Here is a 13,872-nt window from a genome sequence, read left to right on the forward strand (position 1 = left end):
ACTAAAACATCTGACCATTTATAGTATTATCAGATTGAAAGACCATGACTGGTAATGTCCATCCCAGTATTAGTTAGCGATAAAGTAATTAGGAGCTGGTGAGTTAATTTGAAGTCACTTAAGGCTGCCAGATTGTATTTTGTTTTAGACCCAGTCCATAAGCAGAGCCTTGGTGGTAGAAGTAAAGATAGAAAGAATGGCGCTTGTCTTACACTCTGTAACTGGAAAAATTGGACATTTACTAAGATGCAATTCTAATAATGTAGCCTAGTGATTAAGGTACTGGACTAGTAATCAGAAGGCCGCCGGTTCAAGCCTCACCACTGCCAGGTTGCCATTGTTGGGCCCTTGAGCAAGGCCCTTAGCCCTTAATTGGTTAGACTGTATACTGTCACAACTGTAAGTCGCTTTGGATAAAAGTGTCTGCTAAATGCCGAAAGTGTAACTGTATTGAACAGTGGTAGCTCAGTGGTAAAGGTACTGGACTAGTAATCTGAAGGTTGCCGGTTCAAATCCCACCACTTCTGGGTTGCCACTGTTGGGCCCCTGAGCAAGTCCCTTAACCCTTAATTGCTCAACAGTTGTGTTCAATAATAATTGTAAGTCACTTTGGATAAAAGCTTCTACTAAATGCATGAAAATGTAAAACAAGAATATGTGATTTTTAAATTCTCCTAAACCTTTATTTAAACAAGGTCCAACAAGAAAACGAGACCTAAATTATTTGGCTTATTTTAAGAAATCTATTATAATAGGGGTTACTTAAATCTGAAGGAAGACAAAGCCACAAGTTGTGGATTCCAGGTTCCTGGTTCAGCCAAGTGCGCACAGCCGATCGGACGTAATACTCACGGATCTGGCAACATTTCTCAATTTCACTGAGAGCGCGTTCTATATCTCCACCCATTGAGGAGGCTGCATGTAGACTGTCTGCTCATTTTGACACCGGTCAGGCGGACAGATGAATATCAGAACTATGCAGTATTAAAATCAAATATAATTCGTACTGACCAGGGTACCAGGGTGGGCACGGAGCTGTGAGAGCTGTGAGGGCTTGTGGTGGAGAGGAGATGGCGAGGACGCATTTCGGTAAGACGCACTGACTTGTTTTTATAATTACAGATCTCTGGTTCTGCCTTTATATTGTCAACTTTGTCAGATTGATCAGATCGATACCTGTGTTGTATTATTAGATGTTTTTGTGAATTGATTTGAGTAATGATTGTTATAACAGAGACAGATGAGCATGTACAGTCTGATTAGTGATGCTTTATATGATGAGCATGATCCTAGGGTGTCAGTGAGTTAATATATATATTTCTTATTGTTATAACTATTTACCAAACCCAAGTCTTTGTGCCATGGCTTTTTCTCAGGTGTATTTATTGATAATACCAAACGCAACATGCGCGTACTGGAGCGCACACACAGTCTTCCCAGTCGTTTCTATTGTTGTTTGCCTCCGGCTCTTTTAGGGCCCTAAACAAGATTTTTGGCGTACCCAGAATAACCCAGAATCCTGAAGCTGTGCAGCACCAACACTACTTGGTGTGTCCTCGTGTGTTAATACATTTCGATGGCGCGGTGGCAGAGTTTGGAGATTTGGAGATGTTTTGGAGATTTCGGTCACTGTGATGAATCTGGCATGATGCAAATAAAAGAAGTCATATATAACTAATAGGCAAACCAGGGTAGCAGGTTGGTACAACAGGTAGTGTTTGGTACTACTCAGTTCCATTGATTTGGGTTTGTTCCCTGCCACCAGCTACGTACTGTCTGGGTGTTGTGGTTATGTTATGGGGACTATCAGTACCTTTTGGAAATGCTGCTAACAGATCTTTTTCCTAGAACACCTCCAAGGTCTTTTTCCAAAATTCATAGAGAGCTTTTAGACTTGGGAGTGTCATACTGACAGCATAATTGTAACAAAGGGTTTGGGGATTTTATAGAACCATCAGTTCTTTGGGTGTCTTTGGTGTGTGTGTGTGTGTTGGAGGTTATTGGGTTTTTGCCTGGTGGGTTAAAGCCAGATTGGGGTCAGTTTTACTGCTGTATTTAAAACCCACCACCACTCTGAATAGAATAAAGCAATAACATACAAATCCAAAAAATAAGCAATGTAGCTTAAAAAACTAATATATTAAGATCAAAGTGATTTAGTAAACTAACTAGACTAAACACAGGGTTAACAAGCAACAGGTGAGATTTATTACCTACTTTGCCAGCTGGATCAAAAACAGAAACCCTATTTGTTTAATGAAAAACAAGACAAACAACACACAGATAATGAAGAGTGAGCAGGATCAAAATCGGGAAGGAATAAAAATGTATTTATTTATTTATTTTGTCTATATATATATATAATTTATTATTTGCAGCCCAAAGAGGAATGGTTAAAGAACAGATACAATAAGGGATATTACACTCCATGCATGATCACTAAGAATGGAAAGAACAGATTAAAGGAAAAGTATGGTTCTCAAATGGCCCTCAAGAAAAAAGACCAAAGGCAAAGAATGAATAAACAAAACACAACCCTTCCTAATACATGTAATGGTATGGTGAACCACATTTCCACTTACAGCACATTTCATTCAAATTATCCTCCAGGCCACTCAGGGAGGATGGAGGTCCCTTCTGAGTCTGGTTCCTCTCAAGGTTTCTTCCTGTAATTTTAAGGGAGTTTTTGCTTGCCACTCTCGCCCTTGGCTTGCTCAACAGGGGTTTTTGGTCTGTTGGTCCTGGATTCGGTAAAGTTGCTTTGAGACAGTGTCCGTGGTAAAAAGTGCTGTACAAATACATTTGACTTGACTTGACATGAATTTCTTTGCTTCAGGGAAGACAACTCAGGTACCCAGCAAAGAAAACTGTAAGTGAAAGTCCTTTAAAATATCTTGGAAAACAATCTGCTTTACACTTGGTTGTAAGATCTACACTAACATGCATCAAATGAGTTATTTTTGTCTCACATAGTGAGCTATTTTAAACATGCTGTTGTGTCGTGCATTAAAAAGACTCTTGCTGAAGGCTTCTAACCTTAGGCTTGTAATGGCGCTCCAGCAGGGGTCCCAGCCAGTGCATTTAAGCTCACATTCCCAAAGGGCTGTCATTCTGGCATTTAAAAAACGTGTGAGCCAAATCAGACATTTGCTAGATGAATTATACATGAATTATTCACGCCATACATAATTATGAATGATTAGGCAAATGGATCACCGACTGGCAAAGTCAGGGGTAAATTGTACATTATTCAGAGCAATTAAGCTTTAATTTTCTCAGAGCTTGTAGAATACGCAATGAAGCAGCGGGTGCTGTTACATTCAAGGTGATACACATCTAAAAGTAGTACACATCTACACTACAGAAACTACAAATAAAGGAAGTCAGCACTGGTGGGAGGTGGAGCTGGATGATTAACCTATAATGTTTACATAAACTTTAAGGGATCATGTATTTCATGGTGGTCTTTGGATTTAAATGCTTCAGTTCCTAAATAATTCTAACAGTTTTCATACCGCTGCTTGGGATTATTGGTGGTGTGATGGTGCTATAAAGTCATTTTACTTTGTGACATGGCCTCCTAATTTATAAGTCACTGAATAGTATTGCCAATAGCTAGTGACTATGCTGTGTCTATATAAATAAGGCTAGCTTGCCTGGATATGTTAAAAATTACATGAAACACTGGTCTCCCACCTTTTTACTAAGCACTTCAGCTGACTTGTACTTATTTACTAACATTTTTTTCCATTAAAAAAAAAAAAAAACACTGGTTCTAACAGGTTTCAGCAGATTTGGGTTCTTCGACTGTTGTTTACTAAAAATTAAGAAATGAAATGGAAGCACTTCTGTAAGTTGCTCTGGATAAGAGCGTCTGCTAAATGCAGAAAATGTAAATTTCTCTTTGCCAAGTCACCTTATGACATCATCGCACAACTTACATTCTTCTGTTTTCTTGGTTTTTATGTTCATTATTTGTTCACCCATCACCTCCTTATATGCTGTATATCAAACCCATAAAATAAATACAAGGAACATTTTGGACCTAATAATTTATAGGTCTATCTATCTACAAACCTTTAATATCTCTTCTCTTATCCCCTACAGGATGACTGACGACTCCATTGTCCAGTAGTCACTATGATAGCAACAGGCGGGCTCCTGAGAATCTCTCGCCGGCAGGATTCACTGCGTGCCAAGAACCGGGCAGAGAACAAGCGCCGAAGGAAAGCCAGAAAGAAGATAAAGAACAATGTGGTGGTAGTCAAGGGCAAGCTGAAGCTGCTTTCTGTCTCTGGAATTGTCGCCGCAATTGGTCTGTTCGTCTTAGTGGTGGGCATAGCCATGGCTGTCCTGGGCTACTGGCCGAAAAAGAACTCGATGCGTCCAGTCTTAGTGATAGAGAAGCAGCTCATGAAAAAGGCTTCCAACCACACTAGCAATAACAAACTCTGGGTCCAAATGCAGTGGAATACAAGCAATATTGTGAGTAACTTCACAGAGCCTGATTTCCAACCCGTCGGATTCTTTAAAGGACTGTTCTTCTCGTACTTGCAATCGGACAACCTTAAAGTGTTTGGTCCACTAGTCATGGGCATCGGGATCTTCCTGTTTATATGTGCCAATGCTGTGCTTCATGAAAACCGTGACAAGAAAACCAAAATTATAGACCTACGAGATATTTACTCCACAGTCATAGACATCCACAGCATACGCTCCAAAGGACGCTCCCCATTTAATGGGCTGCTTGGATGCACGCAGGCCAGAGAAGTAGATCCTAAATCTGCCATTCATAATGCAGCCATGCCTTCCAGAGGCTCCTGGCCCTCGACTCTCTCATGTAAAGAAAGAGATTCCAGTAGGAAGTTCAGCTTGTCCAGAGAAAGGCAAACGTTAACTGAGACAATTTACAGCATTTGCAAAGACCAGACCAACCTTAAAGAGACAATTCCGCTTTCCAGTGAGTGGGAAGCTTGCTCTATAGTGACCTCATCGGTCAGTGCTTTCACCCTGCCTGTAATTAAGCTCAACAACCATGAAATGGAAGTGAAAGTGGAACGGGAGGAGAACCAAGGCGTTCCTTGCAATCAGGTGCTGCCATCACAGTCCCAGAATGCTGAAGAACATCTTAATACTGCCAAACAGACTAAAGCTGATGTATCAAGTGCAGGTCTGTCAGCATCACAGGATTCTGAGGTTTTGGGTGAATCTCAATTGGCATCCAGTTTGTGCCAGCAGCAGCTTCTACCTGCCAGTCCTGGCTTTAAGATTTTAGGATCCCACCTGTCTTTAAATGCCCTTTCTGACCTAAGCATTGGGCATCATGAAGAGAAGTCTCGCAGGTTTAGCTGCCCAAGGCTGGACCGGTTGGGTAGTAAGGGCTATATTAAACTGGCAGCACTAGGAGGAGACTCATTTGAAACTCCAGATGGGGCACCTGAAACAGGTGCGGTGGGACCTGAGCAGAAAGAAACAAAGATTAATGAAAATGCTTGTAGTGAACACACACTTTCCTGTAACTCTGTCAGATCACTGCACACAGAATCTACCCTGTCAAACTCTGATGTAAATGTAGACCTGAAAGTAAATCTTTAAAAAAAGCAGGTTTGAGCTTGTCTAGCTCAAGCGTCAAAACAACATAGTTTTAAATTGAGATAAAATAACATTTGTAGCCTGTCTAATGTTCTAAAGATCTAAAGATTTTGTACAGGCCAAATGTTCGTACTAATGTACTTTAATAGTAAGTGCTAGGCTGGACCCACAGTTCAGCTTTTAATGGGATCAGTACTCATTCTGTGTGATTTTGCTGTATTGAAATAAGTCCAAGGGTAGACATGTTGTTCTTGTGCCTTCTACTGTTCTGTTATAGGCTATTATTGTTCCAGATCATTTTGTTTATTAGCTGTATTAATTGTATTACTGTGCTGTTTTCCCAAGATTTCAGAAGTATTTGCCAGCTCAGTAATACTAGAACAAGTCTATTGGCTTTAAAATATTTTATACGATTTGTTTAAGTACTACTTGATTATTATTATGTATTTCTGTAAAGAAGTGCTAAGTGAAATTTTTATTTTATTTAAAGATTAAAAGAGGACCTATATTGGGTGTTTGGGTGGCACAGCTTTGTAATGTGCTAGCCCACCATTGCGGAGAGATCTACAGGGCTGGCTGCATGCTCAACGGACACTTAACGGTTGCCTAACTGTTGCTATGTGGCCCCCACACTACCAGCTTCTTCTCCATTCCAGCATAGTGCTAAATAATTAAATAAAATGCATTTTATTGGGTGTTGAAAACATTTACACTGAAATGGTATTATTTTGCATGTATTATTTGAACTGTTTAAATGATATGTTCTAGGGTACTACACATCCTGCATCTTCTTACAGTACAGCCAAACAAAAAGTGTAAGAAGAAAAGAACTATCCTACCCTTGTGTTTTGCTTTTAAATGTATAGAATAAAATTATGCAACCTCATGTATTGTTGTACACATTGTATTGTTGCATTCAAACAGCAATAACTGCTTGTGATGAATCCTCAGGTGTTTCCCTGTCTAGCAACCGATGACGGCCATAAATGTTTCCTCACAACTTGTCACTGAATGTATGTCAACTCCGTGCACAAATGTTTCTGATCACAAATGTCATTGCATAAATAAAATCAAAAACAACACTATTTATTTTTACAATTTTACTATTTGATTTTTGTTTATGGTATCATAAGCTGGTTTTGAGTGTCCTCTGGTGGAAGTGAATGGTAGGTTTTACAAAACCACATTTCACCAAATCAAAACCAAATTTCAATATCTTTCCTTGGTTATACATGTACTGTTTTTAAGGTTCTAGGGTTGCAATAAGGGCTACAATTATTTTAAGATAATAAGTTCAGACGGAACCACTTAAAACTGGTCTGCCATGAATAAACACTGTAAACAACACATTGCCATGGATGTAAACAAGAAAGTAAAGAAAGTACCCCTTGTATAAAAAATCTACACCTTTAAAGGTTGACTGAAGTATTTTGCTGATAACATGATCTTTTGTGAAAATAAATGAACAAACTATTGTATAAAACAGTACGGCTATAAAAATCTGTTTTTCAGATGTGTGAGTTAGCTTCTGGTGGTCACTAGTTGGATTGATCCAATTATCAACAGGGCAAGCAGTAGCATAGTGGTTAGGGTACTGGACAAGTAATCAGAATGTCACTGGTTCAAGCCCCGCCACTACCAGGTTGCTGCTGTTGGGCCCTTGAGCAAGGCCCTTAACCCTCAATTGCTCAGATTACTGTATATACTGTAATAGTACTGTAAGTCGCTTTGGATAAAGGCGTCTGCTAAATGCTGAAAATGTAATGTAATGTAAATGTAACTTTGGTATTGGAATCGGATCCATACTAGTGTGATGGGATCGATACTTCAGCTTTACTTTTTACATTTACATTTACATTTTCGGCATTTAGCAGACGCTTTTATCCAAAGCGACTTACAGTACTGTGACAGTATACAATCTGAGCAATTGAGGGTTAAGGGCCTTGCTCAAGGGCCCAACAGTGGCAACCTGGCAGTGGTGGGGCTTGAACCAGCAACCTTCTGATTACTAGTCCAGTACTTTTTCTAACTGAAAATGAAGATCTAAAGATTTTGTACAGGCCAAATGCTTGTACTAATGTACTTTAATAGTAAGTGCTAGACTGGACCCAGAGTTCAGCTTTTAATGGGATCAGTACTCATTCTGTGTGATTTTGCTGTATTGAAATAAGTCCAAGGGTAGACATGTTGTTCTTGTGCCTTCTACTGTTCTGTTATAGGCTGTTATTGTTCCAGATCATTTTGTTTATTAGCTGTTTTAATTGTATAACAGTTATTATTAGTAATTAATTGTATTATTAGTAATGAAAATGAATGAAAGTTAATTAATAATTTTGTGTATTTTGTTTATTTTACAAAAAGCCAGAAAAGTGCAATTAAAGGATAATTTGTTTTGTTATTATACAATTGATTCTGAACATGAACCTCAGACTTAGTTCATTATAGTGATAAAAGTACTTTTTATTGGCCTATAAGCTTTGCTGTCCTGAGTTTTAACATGCACATGATTAACTAATTAACAGTAGAAAGTAAAAATCCCAATATCATTTCTACATTTACTTCATGAATCATGACAGACTCTCCTCTACATGAAAGTAAATAAACTTCGCACACCGCTACCTATTACTTGTTGCTCATTGGTCGTTGACAGTCACGTGTGTTTAGTGTGACGTCACGTATGCGCCACTGTGGTTGTTTATGTCCGGTATACAGTGGAAGTAGCAGCAGAGACACGTGGATTATTTATCTTTATTCTTCTGTAGCAGTGAAAGCTGGAGAATCAGACGCGAAACGAGAGGAAACCAAACCGAGACAAACTCAGCAAGGATGCCAGGAATCGTTATTTGGATAAATGATCATCTGTTAACAGCATTGATGAGCTAAGTTGGTTGTGAGCGGGTGGAACAGCGACCATGTTGTAGTGATGGGAATTCCGGCTCCTTTTAGAGAGCCGGTTCTTTTGGCTCGGCTCACTGAAAAGAGCCGGCTCTTTCGGCTCCCAAGTGGCTCCTTAGATTTTTTCTTGCTTAAATTAATTTATTACCAAATTACATGTAAAATTAATTACTAATGTAAAAACATTGTATCAAATGTTTATTATTTAAATGCCTTTATTTATATACTCAACATGGAACAGAGTGCTACAACAATAAATTATAAAATATACAAAAACAAAGACCCATCTCTAAAAGGTCTGATTGTGTATATTACTTGTAAATTTGCATCTAGAGTGAAAAAACACATCAACAAAGCATCACTCAACAAAATATAAATGAAAATGTGAAAAAAAAAAAAAGTAGCATCCAGGTGACAGTATTTGTAAGTCTTTAGCAAAGATCCTGTTTCTCCTTCTGTTTTCATCTGCCCTGTTTTTTGAAAAGATTCTCTCTGAGGGGACAGATGTTGCTACATTACACAGTCTATGTGCCATCACATGTATAAGATGTGGGTAGACTGAATACTTGGTCTCCCACCAGCTCAGTGGGTCTGAACTTCTCTGTAAAAGGGGCTTCTCGTGTCCAAACTTTACTATGTTTCCTCTCACTCATTTTCCTCACCTTTCCAGCGTGTAATGTCTGCCTATGTAAAGCGCAATGTAAAACTTCATCAAGTTCTCTCTCTCTCTCTCTCCCTCCCTCCTGTTCATGTGCACGCTATCTGTGCACCTCACTACTCATCTTGACCAATCACGTGCGGCTTTAACAGAAAAAAAAAACGATCCCGATCAGGAGCCGGATCCTGTCGTTCACTTTAAAGAACCGGCTCTTAGAGCCGGATCGTTCACGACCGACCCATCACTACCATGTTGCTCTTGTAGTGGTAAATGTTGCTTATTTTGTACAAAGAGTGTTTAGTTTTTTGTCTGTGTCTGTTTACAAGTACAAATAAAGTACATATATTGAAATTTTACATAACTGCACTTGATTACTGTCCTGATTTGCACACACTTATAAACAATGGTTCTTTAGTCGAGACGATGGTTCATTTACATGCTTAAAGGCTTCTGTGCATTATGAAATGTAGATCTAATTATCATCAGACAAAAGAAATAATGTAAATCATATTTAATGTTAATCCATGGTTTTGTTTTGTGTTCTTGATGCCACTTTTAAAGCTAGCAGAAGCATAAATTAATCTACCTGCTGAAACTTTCTCTTGTATCTAATTAATATTATCCTCGTTCTTATTTTATTTCTTACAAAAGATTGTAAGGTTTTGAACACGTTGCTTTTGCACGTACAGAAATAGGGGCATATTAATGTAAATTGTACATAAGTATAGTACAAACTTACCTTACGCACTTTACGCAAATTCACGAAACCACCCCCATACGTAAGTCAGCTTCGTGAATCGGAGCATGCGTAGCGAGGCTCTCATTCCGTTTGCGCATGCGTAGTGAAGCGTTCATTCAGCGTTTGTGTTTTGGTGACTTTATGCTTATAAATGTTAAACAGATTAGCATCTATTTTTTATTTTTAATGAACAAGGACACATATATTCTGTCTCTATTTAAAATGTACATATTTATTCACCCAGCAAACACAAATATGTGGTATGAGTTAGTTGCTTGATTGTGATAAGCTATGATAGTAACATTATGAGAAAGTAAAGCACCAGGAACAAGAAATCTGACCGCTTTAAACATCTGAATTTATCTAGAACCCTACTGAGAGCAGCTATTGACAAAAATGTATTAATTACAATATTAACATGATGAGTTATAAATACAGAGAGCTTATAGAAACGATAGATAGATAGATAGATAGATAGATAGATAGATAGATAGATAGATAGATAGATAGATAGATAGATAGATAGATAGATAGATAGATAGATTATTTATCCCGAAGGAAATTATTGACATTGGATATTAACTCACAGTCTTTATTGTATACTTTATATAATGATAATAGTTTTGGTTTATGAGTTATTTGAGTTGGCCAGGCTACATATTGAAACTTTAACCGTGTTATTTGTTGCTGATTGGTCTTTGTCAGTCACGTGTTAGTGTCTGGCTGCGTCCGAAATCGCTACTTCCACACTAAAAAGTACCTGGATGACCTACTGCATGGGCAGCCTTTTTTTGAGTATGTAAACACAGCCGATAATCTATCCCATAATATTCACCTGGAGCTGATAGATGGTGGAGAGTCGCTGTTTACAGTGTAAGTAAATAAAAACACGTTCAGCTCGTATAAAACCAGCCGGTTTCTTCTGCTCACCTTCAGTGTTCAGTCTGACAGTAAATCGCTTCTTTCTCATCATAAAACACTCGATATACATCAGTGCTCAGAACACAACATGGAAACGTGTTGAATTTTATTTACTTTAAACAAGTTACATCAGCAATGACTCGATTAATCATTTATTCTCTGATTGTGTCTAAACCTTTTCCTTTGGGTAGATGTGTTTGGGGGAAATGGTAAAGATATTCCAATTAAAAGCCAATATATTTTGTATGTATTTGATAACCTCTCTTTCAGCCAATTGAATCTTATATAATTAACCTCTTTATATTATTAGCTAAATATTATATTCATAAAACCTAAAATGGTAAAATCTATTTCTTTTATAAATTTAGATTTGAATACATTTGCAAACAGTAAATTCCTTGAGTCCCTCTTTGAACAAGAAATGATGTAGATTGTTTAGATTTATATAAAGATAACGCGTTTCTAAGGAGGGTTTTATTTCATTGTCTCCTTTATTTTATATGTGATGCTGTTGGAACAAGATTCCTTAAATGATTTTTAATTCCTCTGTTCTTTAATATTTTTATTTTTTATTGTTATTAATAATAATAATAATAATAATAATACATTTTATTTATATAGCGCTTTTCAAGATACTCAAAGACGCTTTACATAAGACAAATAATCAAAACAAATACGTACATACACCATACAAATCATAGTACAAAATCAAAATAGTACATCAACATCAAGAATAATTAAGATAAAAACAAAGAGAGCAGCATAAGACAGTTCATTAAAAATTAGCTAAATTATGAGAGAGAACAACAAATATAGAACAATTTCTTAAAATTAGACAGAAACAGGACAGATTCACATGCAATCAGGAAACTGAAAACTTTACAAGTTTTAGGATCTAGGACTTCACATTTCTGTCGTGATCTAAGTATAAAAACTATTAAAAAGAATAGCAAAAATAAAAGCATTTATTTCGTGTTGTTACAAGTTAAATGCCACTCTGAATAGATGAGTTTTGAGAAGTGACTTGAATTTGGACAGGTCAGGACAATCTCGTAGGTGTTTGGGGAGAGCATTCCATAAAGATGGAGCAGCTATGGAAAAGGCCCTGTCACCCCAGGTCCGGTGCTTGGTCCTAGAGGGTATGGACAGTAGGTTAGCCTCAGAAGAGCGAAGGCTACGGGAGGGAATGTGCTGATGGAGCAGGTCGGTGAGGTAGGATGGGGCCTGATTATGGAGAGCTTTGTGAGTGAATAGAAGAATTTTGAATTGAATGCGTTGAGCAATGGGAAGCCAATGAAGTTTTTGGAGAACAGGTGTAATATGATCACGGGAGCGAGTATGAGTAAGGAGGCGAGCAGCTGAATTCTGGATATACTGAAGTTTTTTTAGGATTTTGTTAGATGTACCATAAAGGATGCTATTGCAATAATCAATTCTGGATGTAATAAAAGCATGAATCAAGGTTTCGGCGGCAGAAAAGGAGAGTGATGGACGTAGACGTGCTATGTTTTTTAGATGAAAGAAAGCAGTTTTGGTGATGTGATTTACATGGCGGTCAAAAGAGAGGTTGCTATCAAAAATTACACCAAGATTTCGGATGTTAGAAGACGGAGACAAAGTGTCATTATCAATGGTAATTTGAAAATTTTTTGTGGTTTTTGCCAGGGTTGTAGGACCTACGATGATCATATCAGATTTTTCACAGTTTAATTTGAGGAAATTAGCTTTCATCCACAATTTCATTTCAGTGATGCAATTTGTCAGAGTGGAGTGAAGTTCAGTATTAATGGATTTGGAGGAGATGTAAAGCTGAATATCATCAGCATAACAGTGGAAATGTAAACCATGCCGACGTATGATGTCACCAAGGGGGAGCATATAAAGAATAAACAAAAGGGGACCTAACACTGAGCCTTGGGGAACGCCTTGGGACAGTGGAGCAATGGCAGAACTACAATTGTTGATATTAACAAACTGTTGTCTGTTTACGAGATATGACCTTAACCACAAAAGGGCAGTACCAGTGATGTTGACAGAGGATTCAAGGCGGGACAGAAGAATGGAGTGATTAATGGTGTCAAAAGCTGCAGTAAGATCAAGGAGGACGAGAATATTAATTTGTCCAGAGTCTGAGGAAAGAAGAAGGCCTTCAAGGTTATTAAACATATACTGGTTATTGTTGTATTAATGTTAACGCATGTTTTTGGTAAAATGTTCATATATATAAAGTGAACTGATTTGTTTATATTGTTTCTTTAAATAACAAAGTTACCTCAGCACAGATCCACATGATGGCGCAGAAACACCACAAACATTCTGACAGAAAACGATTTATTTGGTCAAATATCTGTTTATTATCAAAACTGTCATACATATTAAGTACAAATTATTATTTTCATATATGGAACCGCAATAAATTATTTCATTTAAATATAAATAAACAATATTATAACACGCATTAAAATGAATGATGTGAATCCTGAGTCGGTTCAGTGATTCAGTTTATTACTAGTTGCTCAGGTCACGTGTGTTTAGTCTGACGTCACCGACGAGCCCATGTGTTTTTGTTAGTGATACAGTGAAAGTAGCCGCAGAGACTCTTACATTACTTATTTATTACTTATTTTATATTCTTTCAAATCAGTGAACGCTGGAGAAACAGAAGCGAAATGAGAGGAAACCAAACCGAGACAAACTCAGCAAGGATGCCAGGAATCGTTATTTGGATAAATGATCATTTGTTAACAGCATTGATGAGCTAAGTTGGTTGTGAGCGGGTGGAACAGCGACCATGTTGCTCTTGTAGTGGTAAATGTTGCTTATTTTGTACAAAGAGTGTTTAGTTTTTTCTTTGTCTATTTACAAGTACAAATAAAGTTTATATATTGAAATCTTACATAACTGTACTTGATTACTGTCCTGATTTGCACACACACTTATAAAAATGGTTATTTAGTCGAGATGATGGTTTATTTACATGCTTAAAGGCTTCTGTGCGTTATAAAATGTAGATCTAATCATCACAGGAAAAATAAATAATGTAAACAACATTTAATGTTAGTCTAGG

The 13,872-nt window shown here is 37.5% G+C and overlaps 1 protein-coding gene across 1 annotated transcript; it reads left to right on the forward strand.

Annotated features, from left to right (window-relative positions):
* Nucleotides 1-958: 958 nt before the first annotated feature.
* Nucleotides 959-5,821, forward strand: LOC134302767 (transmembrane protein 200C). Its single transcript, XM_062987969.1, has 2 exons — nucleotides 959-1,089; nucleotides 4,108-5,821. The coding sequence occupies exon 2, from the start codon at nucleotides 4,141-4,143 to the stop codon at nucleotides 5,593-5,595; it is 1,455 nt and encodes a 484-aa protein (XP_062844039.1). The 5' UTR covers nucleotides 959-1,089; nucleotides 4,108-4,140; the 3' UTR covers nucleotides 5,596-5,821.
* The last annotated feature ends 8,051 nt before the right edge of the window (nucleotides 5,822-13,872 follow it).

Source organism: Trichomycterus rosablanca, chromosome 25 (genome assembly GCF_030014385.1).
Source record: "Trichomycterus rosablanca isolate fTriRos1 chromosome 25, fTriRos1.hap1, whole genome shotgun sequence".
Taxonomy (NCBI): domain Eukaryota; kingdom Metazoa; phylum Chordata; class Actinopteri; order Siluriformes; family Trichomycteridae; genus Trichomycterus; species Trichomycterus rosablanca.